Consider the following 24,729-nt stretch of genomic DNA (forward strand, 5'->3'; position numbering starts at 1 on the left):
AGAGGGGGTCTCTGCGGCCACCGGGGGGATTAGGACGATCATATTTATTGGTGGACGTTGAAGTGGCAGGGACTTGGGTCCTCCTTGAGGCCCCTCTGCTGTTTCAACAGTGGAGGCCTGGGTGGCCCTGTGGCTCCTTAAACCACAATGGGAAGGTAGAAATGAAACCCAACGACAGCTGTTCATCAGAAATAAAAGTCTTAAGCGAAAAAGCTAAAAGATGACTTTCTGTTAAGTAATGAACACTCATAAAACAGCAATGAAATGGTATTAAAATGTCTGTGATTACTTATTTCTCAGCATTCGTCTGGTAACTTAAGCAGCATGAAGCAAGAGTTGCACTTAAAAAAATGACAAGAAAATAGCTATTCATTTAGTCGACAGAGTAAGGCCCATCTCGTTTCCGGGATCACTAGCGTCTGCTTATGATGGGGTGAACGCCCGCCAGCGCTGTGACTGGGAGGAGCCCGTGTCTCTAGGCTCAGGCGGTGCTCATGGCTGCAGAGCCTCGAGTCTCTGGAGCAACCGCAGGGCAGTTTCTTGAGAAGTCTTGGGAGGGGCGGTGGCCTGCCTCCCCATCCTACATCAGCGAGGTCCCTAGAGTGCATATTGCTTCGGGGTAGCTGTGGAGTGCAGACATGTTCCAGAGGTGGCTTGACATCCCGAGGCTGGCTGGGGTGAAGGGAAAGGGATGGAGGCAGGTCCTGGGCTTTGCTGGCCCTGCATCTCGGGGTCAGGCCGATGGGTCTGCAGAGCAGTGCAGTGGGGGTCCTGCCGGCCGTGGTGTCGCCTCTTCCTTCCCAGCCCCATTCTCGTCTTGCAGGGAAGGCGTGTGGACTCGGGGGGACACAAAGGACTCCATCAGGGCCACAGACAGAAGAGTGGCATGTCCCTTGTCCTCTGCCTATTGCACCGTATTCCATAAAAAATAAACACTTTTTTGGACTGTTTGTATATTGCTAATGCGGTGGCACTCTGGGCACTGGCAGGCTGCAGAGAGCCACGCTGCCATTCATCCACCAGAACCTATCCAGAGGCAGCCTTGAGGGCTGGGATCTTTGGAGCTTTCCTTTGGAAGGATTAGCAGTACCCGTCTGTCTGGTGCTCTACACAGTGCTGTGAACGTGAAATTAAAGGGTAAAAACAAAAGAAATCCATGGGTAGGAAATCCCAGGGCTTCGCGGCGTGATTTGGCAATCATTTGCACTGTACGGCGTCACGCGGCACGTCTGCTTCCTCCATGCCCACACAGACCTGCCCTGGGTGCTCCCCGTCCGCTTGCAGGAAGCTCACAGGTGGTTGTTCTTGGAGAGGTAGGCGATGAGGGCCACAGCCACGCCCACATAGACGCCGGTCCCGATGGTGATGGACAGCACAGCCAGGAACAGGGCCCGCCGGGAGCTGGTGCTAGCCTGGTGCAAGTCCCCCTTAGCCACAGCTTTGTTGGTCTGCAGAGTTGGAGAAGAAAAAGGAAGTTATGGTAAGCAAGTTGGAAAAAGCAGTCAGTGGAGGGCTCATCTATGGCACCTGATTCAAAAAAGGCATTGTGGATGCAGAGAAGGCCGAGGGTGAGCCGTGCTCACCCCTGCTATGACCAGGGCAGGTCTCTAACTGTGGGACTGGGGCCTGTCGCTGCTTCCCACACTGCAGGGAAGACAGACTTCTGTTCTACTTGGCCCCAAGGAAATAAGAGAAGCCTGGGAATGGCCCAACTGAGTTTCAGCAGTGTGGGGTCTGGATCTCCAGCACGGTATTGAGGGATGGGCTAGCTCTGACCCCTCAGTGCTGCTCTGTCTACCCAAGAACGGTGCATTTATTTGAATAACACGTAGTGTTCTAAAGCATATTTCTTCCTACCTATTGAATCTCTGTTACCCACTGGAGGTGTGTGGAAGGCAATGACAGCTCTCATTTCCCTGAGAGAAACGCTGGCGTAAGATCACTAAACCCACTGGAGGACACCTGAGACCTTCCGCCCCAGTTGCCTCGCCTGCCATGGCTGTGGGTCATCCATTTCCTGATCGTCCCCACCCTGGACATGGCTGGAAGTAGTAAAATTCATCCATCAATAAAATCATTTGATGTAAAACTAATACCTATATTCCTGAGTGCTCAATGACATAACCGGGTGTTGGTGTAATCAAATTCCTGATTCTTGGGGTCATGAGGAGATGCGGGGACCACCTGAGTAAAATGGCTCATTTGGCAGATGGGATGGGGTGATACCAAGGCACTGAGCCCCAGGAGCCCATGTGATGCTGAGGAGGGTTGACCCCAAGCCTCTGGCGGGCCCCTGTGGTCAGGACTACCCTGGCAGAATGTCCTAGCTCACTCTCCTGGCCATCTCCAGAAAGCCAGATTTCTACCAGGTCCCATTTCCACCTGAGGTCAGTGACATTCCTAGGTGTTATAGGTGAGTATGGGAGTCGACCTGTCATTCGCTCAAACACACCAACACCCCTGCAGTGGACCAGAAAGGTTCTCACTCAGAGATGACTCGTGAAGTGAACCTGCATCTTCCACAGTCTGAGCTCTGGAAGTCTGTGCCCCGTGGGGAAGGGATGCCAGCTGCTGCTTGGCTTCCTTCTTGCTCCCGTAACTTTTGGATCTTAAAAGCTAGTTTTGATTTTTTTCCTCTCCTAACTTTTTGTCTTGGAACTGAGCATGAGAGCTCACTGTGGACAATTCTGGAGGGAGAAGAGATAAGAGGATGAGAAATGGGAAGCCTCCTAGGACAATGAATGAATGAATGAAGTCGTGATGAGCCGTCTGTTTTATGCAGCAGCGCTCCACACACACCCACATCCTAGAACACAATTTTCTGTAATTGCCCTTTCTTAGTGCTAACTCAAAGAGCCGGCGCTCATTAGGGTAATGACTTTGTGTCCCCACCACAGTCACCAGCACAATCGCAGTGCCATCTCCATGGCTACGCAAAGGGGTGCAGAGAGGAAGGTGGAGCCCCTATAACTGCCCGGGCACCTGCCAGCAGCATTCCCTGACCCATGTGGGAACACCCATGCCGGGCTTCCTGAGCTCATCAGGGCTCACACGTCTGAGTACCCACTTGTGCAATGGTTGCCTTCCAGCTCACTTGTAAGCTCCCTCAGGCAGGGCCCATGTCTCTCTTGTGTGCTGTGGTCTCCCTGGAGCCTGGGCTGGGCTCTGTGGGGATAGGAGGAACGCAATACTTATCTAACGGGTGCAAAATCCCAGTCTCTCTGGTGGTGTTGAGGAGGAAGGCGGTGGCACGGGGCTGCCTCTTGACCTCACTTCTCAGAACTGACTCTGCAGGTTCTGGGCACACACGCACCAGAGCTCTCATGCCCAAGCTGGTGTCTGCTTCAGAATCACATTTGCTCTTTATTTTCATTCTCCACGCTAGGGGAACTCGATCCACAGGTTTATATGTCTGGCTCTAACAAGAGACCTAGGGAATGCAGAGTGTTAGGGGCCTGATAGCTGGAGGTGTCAGAAACAGCAAACAGATGCAGCCTTAGCAAGCAGGCTGCGTTCAGCAATGTCACTCGGCATCTGGGTGTCATAGAAGCCAGAGTTCCGGGGTGCCCACTCCCACAAGGCAGAGGTGTCATTTACATATGCAAAACACACAACGGGGTCTAATGAAGGTGATTCCCTGACACGAATCTTTTGTTTCAGAAAATGGATACCTGTGGCTGAGACATTCCTTTGAGGGAGTGCAAATGGGAAGACACGTTTCCATCTTTCCATCCCGACAGCTGCTGGCTGAAAGCTCCCAGCTCTTTGACAAGCTTTTTTGCTATGCATGAGAGCAGGGAAACTTGGCCTGAGTCCAAGAGTCTCTGAGCTGAAGGCAAGACTTTGTGTGTAGGTGCACAAAAGTTTGTCAAGATCGTTATTTCTTCTGGCTGCGCTTTTCATTCCCCACCCCTTCTCCAACAGGTTGCAAGTGAAGTTCGTGACTTTCTTGTTTGGCCTTTGTTGGAAAATGGAAGTGCAGGTGGTTGGAAAAGTTCCGAGCAGTGTCCGGTGCCTGCACCTCATGCCAGCGGTGGGCTGGGGGTAGGGGCTCAGCAGGACCCGAAAGTGCTTTTTCTGTACCGTGACGGCTCTTCAGAGAAAGTGTTTCAGCTCACAGCAGAGGCAGAACCTTCACACTAAGGGCACAGGGAATCATCATTGGGAGCGCAGGCAGCAGCAGGGCTCCATTGGCAGGGCTGGCCATAGGGCATCAGACACAGCCCCCAAGGGAGATGTCCTGTAACCTGAAATCTGCCAGGCGCTGAGCTCCTGCACAGCCCACGGATATCTCACATTGGAGTGTGATATGTGCACCGTGGTTCTGGAATTAAAAGACCTGCTCTTTCTTCCCTAGTTGCAAAGATATGTAGAAGACCTGATTTTTAAATTGAAGAGCAAAAGTAAACATGCGCCATAGCAATGACAGTTACGGAAGCGCCCCCTTCCCCTCCCTCAGGTGCGGCGCTGTTCACACTGAGGAGATAAAGGTTACACAAGCCGAGAACGCACAGCCAGAACAAACGTGCTTAGGCTGAAGTTGTCACATCAGAACCGAGATCCAGCCACCTCGTGTCACCACTGGGTCACACGTCCTTAGGTGGCACGGTCACTACCAAGTGGCCAAGTCAAAGGAACTGGCTGTCAAAGGACCGAGAGCTGCTGACACATGTGAAGGTCATGTTGCTCCCGGCTTCGTGATGAGAAAGGACTGCTTTGTGGAGGGACGCAGTCAATTTCCATTCCACGGGTGGTGGTGTTTAACGCTGAAAGCCTCCAGCACTTCTCTCTGGTGGAACCCCCGCCCTGCCCATTGGTCACATTCTGGGGAATGGTTTTATCTGAGGGGAGTGGCTTCCTGTGGCGGTGGCAGACTTGTCTGGGAGTGGGTTCTAGGCCCTGCTTCCTTCCGGCGCTCCCGGTGGGTCCATGTCTCGCTCTACTTGGGGGGAGTGTCCAGGCTGCCCTTGCCAAGTCCCCTTCTCATGCCCACCTGAGGTCCCTGGTTTATCCAATAATGTATCTTGGCATATGCTGGCATGCTGAAGGCCTGTCCCTCCCTCCCTCTTCCCTCCCTCCCTTCTTCCTCCCTCATCCCTCCCTCATCCCTCCCTCCTTCCTTCCTCCTCCCTCTTTCCTCCTTCCCCCCTCCCTTCTTATTCTCTCTTCCCTCTTTCCTCCCTTTTCCTTCCTTCTTCGTCCTCCCTCCCTCCTCCCTCCCTCCTCCCTCCCTCCTTCCTATCTCTTCCCTCTTTCCTCCCTCTTCCTTCCTTCTTCCCTCCTCCCTCCCTTCTTCCTCCCTCCCTTCTCCTTCTTGCCTCCCTCCTCTCTCTCTCCTTCCTCCCTCTTTCTTCCCTCCCTCCATCTCCCTCCTTCCTCCCTCCCTCCTTCTTTCTTCTGTTCACTTGCTCTGTAACAGGAGGTCCAGCTGAAAGCTCCGCTCCAGGCTCCACGTCACAAGAGACACGCCCTAGGACGGTGACATGGACCTCCCTGCCCCCAGCCCCAGCAGTCTTTGCCTATTTTCTAAACGAGAGAGCAGAACCAACTTAGACGCCTCAAGGCCTGTGCCTCCTCAAAGGGTTTGGAGGCTGAGAAGCGTCCTGAAGGGCTGGCGGTGTGCTGAGCCTGGGTCTGGTCTGTAGAAGGCAGGCATTTGCTTCTCACTCAGGCTGCGGGGGAGCAGCTGCCATGGGAGGCTGCGGGCTCCATGCAGGGCTCCACGCACTGTGGGCGGGTGGCCAGTCAGTTTCTGCGTGGAGTCCCCAAGGCGAGCGGCCGGCCGGCAGCCTCAGGGGTGGGGCCAGGAGGGTGCTGCTCTGTGGAGATGCCCAGGCCCTGGCTGGGCGGGAAACAAAGGCTGAGGTGGGCCCCAGGGACCAGACATGGTCTTAGGTCCCATCCAGTAGAGCCCAGCCGAGGGGAAGTGGATGCATACAGGGCCTGTGCTGGCAGGCTGAAGCTGCAGATGCGAAGGTGTCAGCCTGAGAAGAACCTGCCAAATGCCTCCGTGAGAAAGCAAGCCACGTATGAAAGCGCGAGCCTCCTGCGACAATCTGAGTCGGGGCGACTGTGACGTCTCTGCCCCCTATCTGCCCCTGCCAATCACACCTTGCCCCCAGGGGCAGACACCATGGCTGGCGAGTGGGGAGGAGGAGGGAAGACGAAGCTCCTGCTTCTGAGGCCAGGCCTGCTGTGTGTGCACACACGCCAACCCCGGACGCTTAGAACACGCGGTACAGGGACACCCCGGCAAGGCCAAGACAAGGCCAAGAGGCAACAGGAAGGGTCTCGGAGAAAGTGGAAAAAACAAAATTCCCCTGCACTCCCTGTAGGATGTAAATTCGTACCACCACGTGGGGAAATGGTCAGCATCTCTTACAGCTGAACATATAGGTAAATCACGCACCAACAGTTCCGCTCCTGTAAACGAGTGGACATTTATTTTCGTAAATATCCAACAATTATTCATGTGTTCACCAAACACATCTGCAAGAATGTTCTAAGGAACCTGACTCATGGTTACCCTACGCTGGAAGCCCACTGAGTGCCAGCGACAGAAGGACAAGCCGTCACGGACCCAGATGGTCATGAATCTGAGACCGATTTCCAGCTTCCCTAGTAGCTTGTGGATGGCATGAAGCCAGTGACTAGCAGCCATGACCTGGGGCCTGCCTACATGGGGTTCTGTCCATCGTGGAAATGTTTCCGGAGAGCATAAGTTGCCCTTGGGGACATGGTGGAGGGAAAGGTTGCCATCCTCATCAGCATGTTGTTATGAATGTCACTCTCTGGGCCCTGTCTGGGCACTGCCAGGGCCCAGAGAAACTGACAGTGATGAACAAAGAAGCCGGACTCTGCATCCTGTTACCTACAGTACAAAGCAGGCCCAAGTCGCCTCTGCTGTTGGCTTGGAGACAGGTTCGTGGATACTTCTGGGAAGGACCGGTAACTGGAAGGAAATACAGTTGAAAAAACCTACCTTACTTTAGAAATGAATTCTATCAATAGTTAAATGAGTAGGTAAGAACCATCCACAGAGAACAGAGAAACCCATTTTATAAAACTGGTAAAATCTTGATGCCAAAACCAGAGAAGAAAAGTTAGAGAAAGGGAAAGGCGAGGCTGACTTCATCTCTGAACACAGATGCAAACGATGACTGTCAATAGCAGGCATTGCCCGGCTGCCTCTCCAGGCCTCTCCCCGCCTCTCCCCACCTCGCCCCGATTTTCCCTTCGTTCTGGCTGCAGCTGCAGAGGCCTTTTCGTCACTTGTCGCTGTTTTAACCTATTTGTCTTTCGGGCCATAGCTTCTCCATGGTATCTTCCTGGCAGCCTTGCCAGACAGCTGCTGAGGGAAAGGCTCCTGCCCGGCCCTCACATCTCCACCCAGCACTCAGGACGCCGCAGCACTGAAGCAAGCCTCTCTGCTGAACGCCGGGCACATCGCCCACACTTGGCAGTGCCCAGACAGGGCCCAGAGAGTGACATTCATGACGACATGCTGATGAGGATGGCAACCTTTCCCTCCACGGTGTTCCCAAGGACAACTTGTGCTCTCCGGAAACATTTCCACGACGGGCAGAACCCCATGCAGGCAGGCCCCAGGTCATGGCTGCTAGTCACTGGCTTCATGCCATCCACAAGCTACTAGGGAAGCTGGAAATCAGGCGAATCCGGAAAGGAGCGAGTTATATCCAATGCGTCTTTCTGTGGCCCGTGACGCCTATTAAAGGGAAGCCCTGTGGGCTCGACAGGGCACGGGGAGGGCTTGGCTCCAGTTCGGGCAGTGTGCCACGCTCACAGGACAGAGCGGGAGGGATTGGCAGCCCTTGGGTAGCCCAGGAAAGGAGGGGTGAGAGGAGCTGGGAACCGGGCAGCAGCCAGGGAGGGAAATTCCACATCAGAGCCTGGCAGAGGCTCACGGAGGACAGAGACGCTGCTCACTGTGCCACCTGCTGCATCTATGGGGCACTTGGGATGTGGCTCATACAACTGCAGAACTGAATTTTAATATTATTTGATTTTCACTGATTGAAAAGTGAACAGCCGCCCATGACTGGGGCTGCCACACTGGACAGTGTGGATGTGGGAGAAAACCCAGGTGGAGGAGCCCGCTGGAAGATCCGGTGGTGAAGGGAAGCGCTGGGCGTTGCCGGGCTGTGCACTGCGCGGGCCTACCCAGGGCCCTGTGACACAGGTTCCACACCTGCATGCCCCATGAAAATCTACTTCACATCCAGCGAATTGGGGTTATGTGTCATACTCCACACAGCTCAATGTCTGGGTAGAGATAATGAAACAGCTGCAAGATGAAGGACGCAGGAGTGACGGTGGGAGGGGGACGCCCCTTGAAACCTGCAGGTCACTGGGGAGGCCTTTCACCCCCACGGGACACAGCTGGAGAGCCTCGCTACCCCAGGGGTCCATGCCTTGCAGCTCCCGTGTGGAGTCTGTCATGGGAGGGGCACCGGCCATCAGGGACCCAGTTCTCAGTGACCCCGCGGCAGAGTCTGCTCTGCCGAGCTCCAGTCAGTCCCCTGCCGCGTCACTACCTGCCTTTCCCTGAGACACCCTGGAGGTGTCTGAAGTGCTGGGCTCTGGGCTCTCTCAGACACGCCAGGACCCACGGGCTGGCATTTCTCTTCTCTCTGCATGGAGTTTCCCATCAGCTTTTGCTGGTCCTTTGGCTGGAAAATATCCAAAGCTGTTTGAGGTTTTGGAAAACTCATGATGCTTTCTGAGGGCTACCTCGGCTGCTTTGTTTCTCCTGCAGTCAGTTTTTAGGGGCAAGGTCGATGTTTCCACGGTCCCTGTTAACCATGGACCGGGCCAGCACAGCTGGGGGTCCTCACTCCCTCGAGGACACCTGCCTCCCCAGATCTGGGCCAGGCTTCCGCAAGACACTGGCTGCCCCTGCACTGCTTCTCCGGAAATGCATAGCACCACGGGTGTTTATAGTTCATTTTCTTTCCAGTGCCGATACCTGTCTGGCTGGATTACACTTCTTTGCGTTACTGTAAAGGTTGGTTCCATTATTTATCATCATCTAATGTTTGCCATGCACTGACAAGGTGCTGAGAGCTGTACTCGACAAAGAAGTAGATTCAACATTCTTCACGAGAACAGTAAGAGCCTGGACACCAACTATGGGAACGGAAGGCTTCTCGGGCAAAGGCTCTCACACTCAACCCCCAAAACACACGTTTTTTTCCCTGCATGTATTTAGGCCCAGGTCTATTTTTATGACCTCTCACCCCTTCTATTTTAAGTCATGAGAAAAATAAGTCTTCTGATGTTAGTTAGGTCTAAATGGCAGGGAGGAGATTGATTATGAAACCACATGTACCAGCTGTGTTGGTTACAACCCAGCTCAAACACCAGAGGACAGCTGGGTCACTGCCCGGGTGCTGCACCGACCCTCTCCACCTCCTGCTGGTCTGAATCACCACGTCCAAGGGAGGGGACTTCCTCCCAGGGAGGCGTCCGAGTGTCCTTGTCCTCAAGGCCAGCCCCTTCTGTGGATCTCCATTTACAGACATCACGGTATAACAACATCTTAAACATAAACGGGAACTGCGGCCGCTGTGCCAGGCTGCTGCTGGGGGTGGGCGGGGGGAGCTGCTGTCATTTACTCCATTTGCTGGCTGTGTTCGGCGCTTCTTGCGATGCTGTAAAGGAATACCTGAGGCTGAGTAACTTATAACTAAGAAAAGAAGTTTAAGTAGCTCATCCTTCTGCATGCTGTACAGGAAGCATGGCGCCAGCATCTACTCAGCTTCCAGGGAGGCCTCAGAGAGTTTTCACTCATGGAGGAAGGGGAAGCAGGAGGAAGCCTGTGGCAGGGCCAGACCAGAAGCTGAGAGGGAGGGAGAGGAGGGCCACACACTTTTACTCAACCAGATCTCAGAGCACTCAATATCTCGAGAACTGCACCAAGCCACGAGGGATCCATCCCCAAGACCCAAACGCCTCCCACCAGCCCCACCTCCAACACTGGGGGTCACATCTCAAGATGAGATTTGCAGGGGGTAAACATCCAAACTGTGTCACTGGAGAAGCTGGTCTTGGCTTCTCACAGACTCAGGCTTAGCTTGCCTGAGAGGGAGGGGCTGCGGGGCTGGCAGGCAGAGCTCAGGAGGAAGCGAAGCAGAGATGGGAGCCCCTGGGGAGGGCGAGGGGCACTTGAGCTCTGGTCCAAGAAGTAGATTTCCATGTCTGGGTGGCTTCAGTTCGGACCTGCGTCCTGGTGCCCTCTGCTCATGGAGCTGTCTACAGTGATTTACCTTCCTCCAGGTGAGTATCCGGGTCCATGCCAGCAGCCCACCCTCTGCAAGCGCCCCCCGGTCCTCCTCACCAGTACCCCTCAGCACACCTGCTTTCCTCAGGGCGTCACAGGGTCCATGCAGGCTGTTTAAGAACAGGAAGGGGGCCGGGAGTGGTGGCTCACGCCTGTAATCCCAGCACTTTGGGAGGCCGAGGCGGGTGGATCATGAGGTCAAGAGATAGAGACCATCCTGGTCAACATGGTGAAACCCTGTCTCTTAAAAATACAAAAAATTAGCTGGGCATGGTGGCGCATGCCTGTAATCCCAGCTACTCAGGAGGCTGAGGCAGGAGAACTGCCTGAACCAAGGAGGCAGAGGTTGCGGTGAGCCGAGATCGCGCCATTGCACTCCAGCCTGGGTAACAAGAGCCAAACTTCGTCTCAAAAAAAAAAAAAAAAAAAAAGAACAGGAAGGATCCTAAGGTGATGAGATGTTCTGTTATTAAATCAGAATTATAACCAGAATCAGTGGGACTGACAACTGTCACTCTCCGTATTCTTCAGATCCAAAGAGCCACAAATGGCCACACACTTCATACTGGCTTTTCCTGTGACCTTCATTCTTCTTTAAAATGTGATATATATCTCCCATACAACTGTCTACCAAGTGAAACGCTCATAGAGAAGTGCTCTGTGCATCGCTGCACAGCTGGGTGCAGACCCACCACATTTGTAACCAGCATCGGCACTAAGAATGGCACCGTGTGACTACCGAGGCCTTCCTGTGCCCCTCAGTGTCCCTCCTCTCCAGCGGAGCCCACTCTCCTGAGTTACAACAGCCTAGATTCTGTTCGCCTGCTTTGGAATGCCCTATAGGTCCTGTGGTGCACGCATGATGGTGCCTGACTCCTCTCTCTGGGTGTGAGGCTCACCCCTGTGTGTGCAGTGATGGACCGTTCGCTTGCTAGGACCTTGTTGCAGGAATGCACTGCAGTCTCTTCGTCCATTCCCCTGTGCAAAAGCATCTGGATAGTTTCTAGTTTTAGGCTATTATGAATAGCTCTGCTATGAACATTCTAGTCTTTTTTTATTGCATTTTAGGTTTTGGGGTACATGTGAAGAACATGCAAGATTGTTGCATAGGTGCGCACATGGCAGTGTGATTTGCTGCCTTCCTCCCCTTCACCTATATCTGGCATTTCTCCCCATGCTATCTCGCCCCAAATCCCCACCCCCCACTGTCCCTCCCCTATTTCCCCCCAATAGACCCCAGTGTGTAGTGCTCCCCTCCCCGTGTCCGTGTGTTCTCATTGTTCAACACCCGCCTATGAGTGAGAACATGCAGTGTTTGATTTTGTGTTCTTGTGTCAGTTTGCTGAGAATGATGGTTTTCAGGTTCATCCATGTCCCTACAAAGGACGTGAACTCATTGTTTTTGATGGCTGCATAATATTCCATGGTGTATATGTGCCACATTTTCCCTGTCTTTTTTTAAAATGAGTATATAGACGTATTTCTGCTGGCTACATAGCCAGGCGTAGAATTGCCGGTAAGTGTATGCATATATTTAGTTTCTGAAATAGTTTTTATCATCAAAGGAATATGTTCACAGTGCTTGGCAAAAGGTGCATAAACTAAAACACCAGCGGCAGTGTCTTGGATACTTGTCTACTCTGAGCCCCTTCCCCAAAGACACATTTTGAACTTTGTTAGTGGATCCATCTGGTATTTCTTTCTTTCTTAAGGAGTCAAACATGTTTAATTTCTTGATTTATCAATTTGTCAGCTACCTATCACTGACCAACTATTGTGGTGGATGAAGAGTTTGCTTTCTTGGAAACCTCTGTCCCCACCCCCTTTGTCACCTCTCCTTTCCTTCGTCCCTAATATGGTCATTGTTTTGACGACGTGTGTTCTGTTCACCGCCAAGCCAAGTGCACTGATTTACGTCTCTTTCCTTCTGGTTCAGTTACTATAGTTTTTACCACATCCATTAATACCCTCTCAATACAAGTTTTCAGGCTGTAATCAAATATATCAGATACTCTATTAAACCCTTGTTTCCTGAAACCACACTCCTGGTGTTCTGCTCCAATGGAAGCTGATTGCTCTTCGACGCCTCACCTTGGAAATTCCTTTTGCTTCCCTTCTGTGTCACAGATTTGGATTCCTAGATCCCAGGCCTCGTCTCAGGAAAACTCCCTGCAACACGCACTGCGGAAGCTTTCCGAACATCAGTGCATGGGTGGCGGGTCTGCGCCTCTGCGGCTCTGCGAATGGCCATATTCTATTACAACATTTGACTGACAGTTTGGCAAAGAATAGAATTCCGCTTTGGAAATGACGTTTCCTTGGACTTCTGAAAGCCTTGCCCCGTACTCTTCTCACTTTCAACACTGTCAGCAGGCCTAGCCTCATCTTCACACCCCTTCACTGCTGGAACTCTGGAACTGCTCCTTCTCGCATCCTCTGCCACCCAGCTGTTCTCAAATGTTGATTTGAAGGGCTTTGATGTTCAATAAATTCTTTAGCCCACCCTTCCTTCCTTCCCTTCCTTTGTCCTTCTCTCCCTTTCTTCCTTCACTCCTTTCTTTCTCTCTGTCTTCTAAAAGCAACCAAGAGAAATCTTGCTTGCTTTTGCCATTATCCACCTCTTTCCTTCTGCTGTACTTCATGGGACATTTCCTCAGTCGTTCTCCAAACCTTCGATGGGATAGTACTTCGGGTACCACATTCTTTAATTTTCAATAACTCTTTTTGTTCTCTCGCTTTTGCTTTTATACAACTTTCTTTTTTGGTTTCAGGAAGTTGATTTCATTCATTATCTCTGAAAATATTAACTGTGTAGATTTTTTGAAAGTTACTTTTCTACCTCCTGTCTCTCTATCAATCAGAATCCCTCCCCGGACCCCTGCCCATTTGTTCAGGGCTCTCTCTCTCTTTTTTTTCTTCATGGTAGAGGTGCTCTCCAGTGTCAGGAACTCACTGGCTGTTATTTAACATTTCAGATCACCAACAGGCCAATCCGATGCTCTGCATATATGGCACTGAGTAACTGGTGAGGTTTCCCACAGTATTGATTAGGCTGCAAGCTGTCTTTCAGATTTCTTTAGCTTCTGTACAACAGCTTACATTGTACATTGGTCCTTTCTCTGGGGACTCTTATAGGCTGAAATTTTGTTCCCCCAACATTGTGGCCCCGAGTCCCTCAGAATGTGACTGTATTTGGAGACAGGCCTTTAAAGAGGTGACTAAATTTAAATGGCATTGCTAGGATGGGCCCTAATCCAACATGAGGGTGTCCTTACAGGAAGAGATGACGGGGACACAGACCACACAGAGGGATGACCCTGTGAAGGCAAAGCAAGAAGGTGGCCGTGTGAAGGACAGTGGCCTCAGGAGAGTCCAGCCCTGCCAGCCTCAGGCTCCCCGCCTCCAGAGCTGATGGAGTTAAAGTTCCACTGTTTAGTCACTCGGTCTGGGATTTTGTTTCGGCAGCCCTAGAAGACTAACTCAGGAACATTCAGTTTCTCCAGGGACAAATCCCCCAACCTCCTGCCTTGGGGTAAGAGCCTGGGGGCTAATGAGCACTGGGGCCTGGGCAGGGGAGGGGCCGGCCCGCTGCTCACCATGCTGTGGGCTTTAGTCTGCCCTGCCCCCACTGTGCCCCGAGTCGCCAAGGCTGGAGGCATTCTGACTGAACTTCTTCAGAGCACACACCTGGTCTCCTGCTGGGATGAAGAAATGTCTGCCACTAAGCCATGAAGATGGGAGACAGGGCTGGGAGCTTTACCGATTACAACCTAGAAACACGCTCCTTCAGGCGGACGTCTTCTCCATGGCTTGCCTCATCCAGGGAGTTCCCCAGCCCCGCCTCCTCACGGTGATGGTGGAGTGGACCAGCTGATTCCTGCTGCTGTTGTACGGGAGCTTGCACACTCAGCCACACTGTGCGATCCCCGGTCCTCCGTGGGCTTCCATCTTCAAAACATGCCGACATCGTTGTTTCCTGTTGCACCATGTCCGTTCTCTTTTCCTTCATGGGTTCAGACTTTATTCTTTTACCATAACTTAATAAAGATTTTACGAAGGAGCCGACACAACACACATGTTCAAGTGCCTCTAGAAATTGATCCCTTTGTTCTTAATGTCTTTCCAGCTTAGGCGGGGTCCAGCGGCAACCCTGAGACAAGGGTAGGGGAGCAAGCAGCTTCCTTGGAGGGGACCCCAGGAAGTGCCATTAAGACAGGGAGGCAGAGGAGCTGATGCAAGAGGGTTTAATGAGCAGGAGGTGGCTGTGTCAGCCCCAATACAGATACCTGGAAGAGCTTTCCCAGGGGCTCCCCTCCAGGGGCAAGGAGTCTGGAGTATTTAGCCCCAGTCCCTTCCACCGTTGCTTGAGGGCTGCTCCTGCTGTGCACCTCCTCCTGTTTCTGGCCCTCCCCTGCACGTGGCTGGGAACCCTGCTGTGAGTGGAGGAAAGCCTCCAGCAGAGTCATGGCGGGTATTTGCAATTACAGCCATGAGTGCCAAGGGAATACAGGTGCAGCGCTGGTGTCACCTGCTCTATGTCTCAACCGATTGCTTTGTCATGTTTCCATTTTTCCCATATAGCAATCGGCTGAATAAAGAATCACATTAGGTCACTTGGAAACTGCTAAACTTACTGGAGTCATGGCCAACCACAAGCAGGCGGAAGCCTGGGCCAGAGCCCAGGGTAGGACAGGCAGATTCCTCTTCTGATGGCCCTTCTGACTTGTAGGTTACAGCGGAGGAGCTCATGTAAGTTTTGTGAACATTCCTCAGTAAGGCAGCCTAGGATAAGGAGTGAATCCTGGTAACCGAAAACAAAATTAGGAGGTACCAGGTGGAAGAGAATTTTGAGCAGAGGCTAGGAACGAGCGTGTCTTAGGCTGCACGTCGCATCTCACTTGCAGGGAGGAGCCTCAGCTTGTTAACTCTTCCCTTTCACCGCCTCTGCCTGGCATCAATCCCATTTTCTGGATGCAACCTGAAGGCTCACGCGTCATTCTGCAAAGATGACCCCTCTGTGGGGAGCGGTGACTGTTCTAATTACCTACTGCTGATAACAAATGGTTCCAAAGCCTGGTGGCTTGAACAACAACCATTTTATTCTGTTTCATAATTTGTGGGTCAGGAATTCAGATCAGACTGGCTGGGTGACTCTTCTACTCCATATAACATTAACTGGGTCACCCGATGTGGGGTCACCAGTGTCTGGATTGCCTTGGGGTGCCCGAGATGGCTCCACTCACACCTGGCGCTTTGGCCTCCCCAGCGTGGCGGTCACCGCTAGGGGAACTTCCTTTGTGGCAGCTCAGGGTTCTGGGTGAATGTGGCAGCTTCCAGGTGGAAGCTACAAGTTTCTCCTGGTTATCAGCCACGGGAGACTCAGATATCACATCTGCTGTGTCCTACTGCTCAAGAGTGACTCAATGGGGCCAGCCCAGATTCAAGGGGAAAGGACGGAGGAGGCAGGCCAAGAAATGAGCGGTCACCTTTAGTGTACTGCAGTGACAGTCACTCTTCTCCAGTGACTCCCCTTTCACCTGGGCGGCCCAGGAGGGGAGGCTTTGCCTATGAAGAAGTGTGCCCAGCTCATTATTTATTAGACTTCTAATCTGCACAGCTGAGTAAATTTCCTTTTAAATACACGTCAAAACAACTCCAATGTGTGCTTTCCTGATCGAATCACAAACTTGGCTCATGTGTGGTCGTTTTTCTGCCTTTGCCGCTCCTTCAGTGGAGCAACTGACTGCAACTTCAGGAAATTTAGATAGGCTCTTGGTGGAGAAGTTTATAGCGATTAACCCACAATTTCTTGCCTCATCCCCTTTCTGACCAAGAGGGACATTTGCGACTTTTTTGTGGTCTTCATCGACAGTGAGCACAGTCTGTGGCCACGGTTCTAAGATGATATTTGGGGCCTGGCCCTGGTAGGGGTCTATGCTTACAGTCAGTCTCTTTGCAGGGAAACAAAATAGGTAAATTTAAGAGCGTTGGCCTTAAGAGTAAACACATGCGAGCAAACACAGACAAGCTGAAGTGATAAGGAAACACGATACAAACAAATATACATATGAATATAAGGAGGCTCAGGCAGGTGGATTGTCTGAGCTCAGGAGTTCAAGACTACCCAGGGCAACATGGAGAAACCCCGTCTCTACTAAAAATATGAAAGAATTAGCTAGGCATGGTGGTGCACACCTGTAATCCCAGCTACTGTGGAGGCTGGGGCAGGAGAATCGCTTGAGCCCTGGAGACGGAGGTTGCAGTAAGCCGAGATCGCGCCACTGCACTCTAGCTTGGGCTACAGAGTGAGACTCCATCTATTAAAGAAAAGAAAAGAAAAATTGTGTGGTTCTTGGCCCTTGGGCGCCTTTGGGAGCCAGAAGGGAGCTATAAGAAGTACAAGAGATACACTGCATTTTCAAGAAACGCACATTTGTTTTCATATGATGAAACAGTCCATTTCCAAGCTCACCACAGAACCATGACAGCTGGCAAGAGCACACTGGAAACGCGGTCCCAGATGGGAAGCTGGGCTGGTGCTCTGAATTCTAAGGCCCAGTGCTTATGGTAAATAGCGGGATCTTTTTCTCACCTGGAGAATTTGTACAACATACAGGGTTGAATCTTCTTTAATTCAAGTGAAAAAAAAAAAAGGGATGTAAATGTTCCACAAACCATTTGTTTCATTTGGCTCCACGGTGCTGCCCATGTACGTGATGACTGCGTAGGAGCACACAGGCAGACGCACGCCGTGTGGACTGAGGACGGACAGCCTGCTGCGGCGGAAGGGCTCAGCGCAGACCGGATGGGCCACTTATTCCTAGCACGGCTGGCAAACTTGCAGATTTCTGTTTATAAGCGTGGTGCCTCCTGGAAGGCAGACGCAGTATTGTACAAACACTACTTTCTAGCTGGTTCACTATTTTATGAGGTTGCTTTCACAGCAGCCTTGGGGACTGGTCAGGATGACACGTTATAGATGAGAAAACGATGACAGAGAAAGTGTAAGCCACAGACGCGCACTCACAGAGTGGAACTTGTTTTCTGAGCCACATCCAGTGCCCTGCTGCCTGCACGCTACCCATATTTTGGGTTAGTGGGCAACAGTGACCCAGGGGCCTGGCTGACACAGGGGGGCAGTGTTTGGTGGCCCTCCCATGCCCATACAATCCATCTGTTTGTTGCACAAAATACATGAAAGATGAATGGAGGCCAGAAGGAGCAACCTGCCTGCGTTTGAATCAGTTTTGTTTGCATGCTCTATTTTAATATTTTCCTGTTTCAAATAAAGTCTTTTACATTTGGTACCATCATTGGTGTCTATCTATGAAGTGTGATAGGTCTTGCGTTCCAGCAAGATGGCCAACCGGGATGACACGGATGACTCCTTTCACTGAGAAGGCACAGAAGCCATGTAGCCCATGGGTAATTCACTTCCAGGAGACAGGACTGAGGGTGTGTGGCTGAGTTTCTAACGCTTTGAGTGGAGACAGGACATGGTGTTTGGTCAGGGAAGAATCCGTGCATAAATCCTATAGCCTCAAAGAGTTCTTTCCATGAGAGAGGACTAGAAACTCCCCAGTCACCACCTTCGTGTCTGTCCTGGACCATGAGTGAGCAATCCAGACCTCAGGGCTAGCTAACTGTAGACATGGGCCCTGAGTTTACAGATACATGTGTGCAAGAGCCCTGCTGAGAAATTAAAATATAAATGGATCCAGCACCCAAGCCCAGTAAAACACAAAGAAGGTCTCTAAGGATGATGACAATTTCATAAGCTAGAGCTCACAGATTTCCAGCAGGAGAAAAAAAAAATAATCCTAGATCTCCATGGAACCGCCAAAGAAAATGATAAACTGAATGAGGGGGGTAAACATAAAATGAGGGTCAGCTGATCATCCACCCAAAGCAGATCTGTTACTTCAGGTGGCTCACCTTCAGCTGTAGGGCCCCTGATCACTTCCTCAACAGGATGTCTCCTGATCTCAGCACAAGCATTGAGTCCCTGGGGGAGGCTTCCCTGGCTCCTGGTTTGGGTCATGCTTCCCTGCACCATACTTTCATAGAACTTACCATTCATGGCTGTTACTAAGTGAATGTTCATTTCCCCACTAGACCATAAGCCCCGAGGGAGCAGAGGTTGCCTTTTTGCTCACTTTTTGTCACCACTTAACATAGCACCTTGCACACGGATGACATGAATGAAGGGTTTATCCAGGAAATAACTGAATAATAACAATCAATACCTTTTCCAACAGAAATTCAAGCAGCATGCTGGTAACATGAATACAGCAATAGTGTCCTCTGCAGACGCCAGCCCCCACCAGCTGTTAGCATCCCAATGCTGACTGCTGAGATGGAATCTGGCTGCTCTGGCTTGGCCTCTGTGTTGCTGCACTTGGCTTGGGCACTCGTTTCTAACTCAGCTCTTTCTAAGACCGCTTGCTTAGCAGAATTGGATCTGAACTTCCAAAAACTGTTTGCTTCTTCAGCAGGGAAGCAGCCCTAGCCAGGCTGATGCTGGGCTCACTGTTGGCCCTTCTGGCCTCTCCCTGCAGCCTCCCTGCTTTCAGACTGGATGGTAGCAACCAGGGGTGTGCATCTCCTAGTTCCACTCCTTCAGGGGCCATCAATTTATTTTTATTTTCCTCTGCAAGAGTTCCCAACCTGAACTAACCCCAACTGTGTGATGACATAGTGGGCAAAGGAAGTCAGGCCTCAGAATGTATTCTACAGTCAAATGAAATGAAGATGGGGTGGTTGCAATGGACATATTGGGAAGGTGCCACGTGCTCTGTATGTCCTCAGATCCTTGGTGACACCAGGACACACCCTGCGGGGCAATGACAGTAGATCATAAACTTGCACAGATCTCCTCTCTTATAAGGAAAAGTGTCCACTTCAAGAGAGGGGCTTCAATGAAGCTGAGTTTGCTTCCTCATTGCCCAGAGGCATGTCTGTGAGCCAAACTGCTATGAACTGCATGTGTGTGTACCACCCCACCCCCCAATGTCATAACTGAAGCCCTAATTCCAATGAGATGGTATTAGAAGGTGGAGCCATTGGGAGGTAACTAGGTTTGGATGAGGTCATGTGGCCGGAACTCCCAGGATGGGATGAGTGCCCTTCTAAGAACAGAAGACACAAGAGTTCTCTCTCTGTAAACCAACGAGGACACAGGGAGAAGGTGGGGCCATCTGCAGCCTGGAAGAGAGCCCTCCCTAGAATCTGACCATGCTGGCACCCTGATCTCAGAAGTCCAGCCTCTAGAGCTGTGAGAACAGACGGCTGCTGTTTAAACCACCTAGTCCACGGCAGCTTGAACCACCTAATCCACGGGAACCTGTGACAGCCACCCAGGCTGCTGTTTAAACCACCTAGTCCACGGCAGCTTGTGACAGCCACCCGGGCTGTTGTTTAAACCACCCAGTCCATGGGAACCTGTGACAGCCACCCAGGCTGCTGTTTAAACCACTTAGTCCATGGGAACCTGTGACAGCCGCCCAGGCTGACTAACATGCTGCTCAGTCTGTCCCCAGCCTTTCACAATACTCCCTTGCATGTATCTAATTGCTAGAAAAAAGTCCATCCATTTCCTGAGCTTTTTATCTTAAATGAGAAAGGGCACATCTCTTTGCAAAGCAGGTTCCAGCTTTCTGGGCCTTCTTAAATGGGATTATTCTCTGAAATGTATCACGGTGTCGCCTGCTCCATCTGGTTCCTTGAAAGCTGCTATTTCAGGGCTATCCTGAAATTTCCGTACAAAATTGACAAATGCCTCTCTTTTCCCACAGATGCCTGTGAGCCCACATCCCCTGCACCGCACTTCGGGAAATCCATCCCCAAAAAAGTGTCTGGCTCTAAGAGGATGTTCCTATAATATTGCTTTTTCTTTTTCTACTGAGAAGGAACTTGACTCTGAAGCGTGACTTGACGGCAGATGTACCCAAAACAGATTCCCCTGATTCTGCCACATGCACTGCCCTGTGTCAGCTCTGGGGAAACAGGTTTTGAGCCATCGAGAAAGTGCTGCCATTTACCCTGCCTATGTGTTCATATGCTCCTCCACTGTTTAGCTCCCTGGGTTCCCTGACTGGGAGCAAGATGCAAAATTGTAAGTATGACTACATCGACTTCTTTACTTAGAACTTCTAACGAAGTGCTGACTGTCAGGTGCAAGCTAACAAGAATCTGCTTGTTTGGAATGAATTCCAGAGCAAAGATAGGAAATTCCTTCTTATTGAACTCAAAAGAAAAAGATTCAAAAGACTACGTGAGTGTTCCCGTCTTAGCCCATTTTGTGGCACAGAACACATGAGACTAAATAGTTTATCAAGAAAATGGGTTTATTTGGCTCATAACTATGTAGGCTGGAAAATTCAAAACTGAGCATCAGCCAGGCACGGTGGCTCACGCCTGTAATCCCAGCACTCTGGGAGGCTGAGGTGGGTGAATCACCTGAGGTCAGGAGTTCGAGACCAGCCTGGCCAACATGGTGAAAGTCCAACTCTACTAAAAATACAAAAATTAGCCGGGAGTGTTGGCGTGCATCTGTAGTCCTAGCTACTCAGGAGGCTGAGGCAGGAGAATCACTGGAACCCAGGAGGTGGATGCTGCAGTGAGCTGAGATCTCACCACTGTACTCCAGCCCAGGTGACAGAGTGAGACTGTCAAAAAAAAAAAAGAAAAGAAAAAAGAAGACTGAGCATCTACATATGGTGAGGCCCTCAGGCTGCTTCAACTCACCGCAGAAAGTGGAAGAACCTTGAAAGCGGCATGCACGCCCAAAGACCACATAGTCACAGAGGAAGTGGGGCGTGCCAGGCTCTTTCTAATAGCCAGCTATTGAAGGAGCTAATAGAGAGAGCTCCCTCACATCCAACGGAGGAAATTCATCTACTCATGATGGATCTGCTCCCTTGGCCCAAACACCTCCCACCAGGCCCTATCTCCGAATGTTGCCATACTAGGGATCAAATTTAAACATGAGGGCCGGGCACAGTGGCTCACGACTGTAATCCCAGCACTTTGGGAGACCGAGGAGGGCAGATTATAAGGTCAAGAGATCGAGACCATCCTGGTCAATGTGGTGAATCCCTGTCTCTACTAAAAATACAAAAATTAGCTGGGCATGGCGCTGCGAGCCTGTAGTCTCAGCTACTCGGGAGTCTGAGGCAGGAGAATCACTTGAACCAGGGAGATGGAGGTTGCAGTGAGCCGAGACTCTGTCTCAAAAAAAAAAAATTAACATGAGGTTTGGAGGTGACAAACCCCTAAGCGCCCTAGAGCGGTAACTGGGGAATCACCGATGTGTATAAGCAGTGTTGCATACCATAATGTGTGCATGTCCCCAGCTCTGTCGACAGTCCTCTAGGCATTGGAGGGACATGCATGGCTTCCTCAGAACTGCCTGTGGGGCTTCAAAATGAGATGCTGGACTTGAAAAGGCAGGTCTCTACCCTGACATGGAGTCTGACTGAAGAGGGGCTCATGTGAACTGAGGGCTGCCTGGACAAGCGCATGCTCCAGCTCTCCCCTCTCCAGGTAGATGGAAGCGGCTTTGTGTGGGACAAGTTTACATGATCTCACTCCCATGGAAAGCACAAGCTTGGCTTCTATCCAGGTGAGAAGGACGCCTTGACTCCTGCAAGCCACTGTTGTAGTTGGCCAGCAACACATTTTCTCTCCAGAGTCCAGTGTTAGGGAGGAGAGAAGCAAGATTTGAATATTTTGGTTCCTAGGACTGCTGAGATGACATCAAATGGAGATTTGCTGAGCATCAGCCTGTGAATACAAGATTAATCAGATTGTAGCTACACATACCTGTGGTATGAGGCTCCCTCTAGCCCAGCCTCCTCCTCTCTCAGCCCAGGTTTAGCCTGGGTACAGACCTGCAGTTGGTGAGGTGAAGGGGCAGCAGGATCATCTGCTGGTCCAGAGAGTGGGTTAGCCAGAGGGCTCAAGGCTGAGAGCTCACCGCACACACTGAGGTGGTCTTCCCCCTCACGTCCCTCTATCCCTCTCCATTGCCCTCTCTCCCGCTTTTCTCTGGAGCCCTGTGCTGGTTTTCCGAGCTGTTTCAATGCGAGCCACAGCCACAGGAACAGATGGCACCGATGCAGCCATCAGCATCCTGTCTAATCCTGCCTGGCAGCATGGGCTTCGTCTGACGGACAGGAAACCAGCTATTTGGTCTGCTCATCTCAAGTTGTGGGTAAATAAGCTGCGTTCCTGCTCAGGTTATCTATGCCTAGCTGGGTGCAGATGCTTCCCGTTGAAATAATTATGAAAAAGGTAATCAACAAGGGTGTTTTACCGGGAATGTGGCAAGATCCTGAAGGACAGTTTGGCTTCCTCATTCTAACAGGGGGCTCACTTCACCACCAGGAGAGAGAGCAGCGTGCCACCGTGTCATCCCAGGAGGCACGGCTTGGTAACTTTAATTTCTCTAACAGTTCCTTCCTAAAGTGCCTCTCAAGCATTTTTGCTCACGTAAAAGCATTTTTCCAGGGTCAGACTGACTGGTGTCAAACCCATTGCTTCACTGTAGTGTGACTTTCTACAGGTTTCTTTCCTTCTCTGTGCTTCGGTTTCCTCATCGGTAAGCTGAAGATAATAAGTCACTGTGTCATGAGGTGTTTGAGAGTACAAAGGTGTTAATATATGCCAGTCTTTAGAACAGTACCTAGGACAAAGTAGTGAGTGTTCTGGTGATCTATTGCTCTGTAGCTAAGTACCCCAGTGGCTTAAGACAACCACCACTGGGTGCTCATGAATTCTGGGGCCAGGAATTTAAGCAGCACTCAGCACTCTTTGGCTCCTCAGTACTCAGTTGGAGGATGGGCTGATCTGGAGGTCCAGTGTAACTTCTCTCAGATATCTGGTGCCTGGGCTGAGATAACTCAGAGACTAACCCTGCTGACCAGAACACCTACGAGCGGCCTTTCCACGTGACTTGGGCTTCCCCACAGCATGGAGGTCTCAGGGAGGAAGACTTCTTACACTGCAGCTCAGGACTCCAAGAATGAGCGTCCCAGTGAGTGAGGCAGAAGCAGCAAGGCTGTGATGATTCCTGGCTTCAGAGGTCACACAGAGCACTCTTCCTGCACTCCACTGTGACCAACAAGGCACTAAGTGCGTCCCAATGCTAAGCAAAGCACTAAGCCAAGAGGTGCACGAAATTCTACGCCTTGATGGAGCAGGGCAAGGCCACGTTGCAGAAGAGCACATGTGCTAGGAAATGCTGTGGCCATCTTTGGGAGGTAAAATTTGTCACAGTGAGCAAAACGTTTTAACTGTCATTTTAACTAACCTCTGCCTCATCATCTCTGTGAGCAACAGAGGGCTGAAGGTTAACAATAGCCTGGCTTCACGCATGAGCATGTGGAGATTCAGTAGAGCAAACCAATTTGCTCATAATCATGCACCTAGATCAAAGTGTGTTTGGAAGCCATTGAGTCCTGGAATCCACTGATTTTCCTCCCAAATTCCCTGCAAATAAAGTGTGGGTGTTTGCGTGTAGCTAGTCTACACAATTCTCTTCGCTTTTTTGGCGTAGAAAGTCTACTTCTTACATTTCGAAATATATGAAGCTGCAAGCTAATTACTGTTGGGCTGTTTTCTCTTTTTGATGATGTGCTTGTTTTTCTATTGAGAAATCTGGGGCCGAGTTGTGGGGCAAGAGGGAGAAGTCAGCATCCCATAAGTAGGTTGGAAATCACATATTTAAAGGCTTTTTCCACAAAGCTGTATTCCTTCCTAGAGTATCTCCGAAGCTATTCTGTATGACACTCATGGTGAATATGTGGCACTGCGCATTTGTCAAAACCCACAGAACTTTACAACACAAAGACCGAACCTTATTGCATTCAAATTAAAAAACTGATTAGGAGGTCAGGGGATGCCAGGAGGGAATGCAGATTATGATGGATGAATCTAACTCTATTACAAATTTATGAAACCACCTCACTGAAGGAGGTAAGGAGGGTGTTGACTGAAGTAATTCCGGAAATGAGTGGAGACTGTAGGACTAATGGCAGAAAGAATTGCATATAAGCAATGCACTACAGCTGATAAAGTTACTTCGCATGGAGATACAGGTTGACAATTCTGACACTATACATTTATACTAAAAACGAACAATTACGTAAGTGGATAGTGGATGGTTGGAGCCACGTTGCTCATTGTCGGAGTAAAAGGGTACAGAGAAATAAGGGAAGAAGGCTGAAATGATGTGTGACAATGAGTCAGAGTTGGAGGTATCAGTATGAACTAACGTTTAGCTTAATACAGATACAGGTGGAGATATATATATGTATATGTACACGAATAAGTATGCAAAGAGAAATATTTCTACATATTTAAACAAGAAGAAATACTCTACCTATAGAACTAATTAGGTTGGTGAAAAGTAATTGCAGTTTTTGCCA

General features: G+C 50.7%; 1 protein-coding gene across 2 annotated transcripts in view; it reads right to left on the bottom strand.

Moving 5' to 3' along the window:
* Window positions 1–214: 214 nt before the first annotated feature.
* SYNDIG1 (synapse differentiation inducing 1) overlaps window positions 215–24,729 on the bottom strand; it is a 200,888-nt gene continuing 176,373 nt past the window's right edge. For both annotated transcript variants that reach the window (XM_012468651.3, XM_064376336.1), the window contains exon 4: window positions 215–1,448. In XM_012468651.3, coding sequence (XP_012324074.1) covers window positions 1,290–1,448 — 159 coding nt within the window. In that variant the 3' untranslated portion in view covers window positions 215–1,289. The remainder of the gene's footprint in view (window positions 1,449–24,729) is intronic.

Source organism: Aotus nancymaae, unplaced genomic scaffold, assembly GCF_030222135.1.
Source record: "Aotus nancymaae isolate 86718 unplaced genomic scaffold, 86718_ANA_hifiasm-v0.15.2.pri h1tg000001l, whole genome shotgun sequence".
NCBI classification, from domain to species: Eukaryota; Metazoa; Chordata; class Mammalia; order Primates; family Aotidae; genus Aotus; species Aotus nancymaae.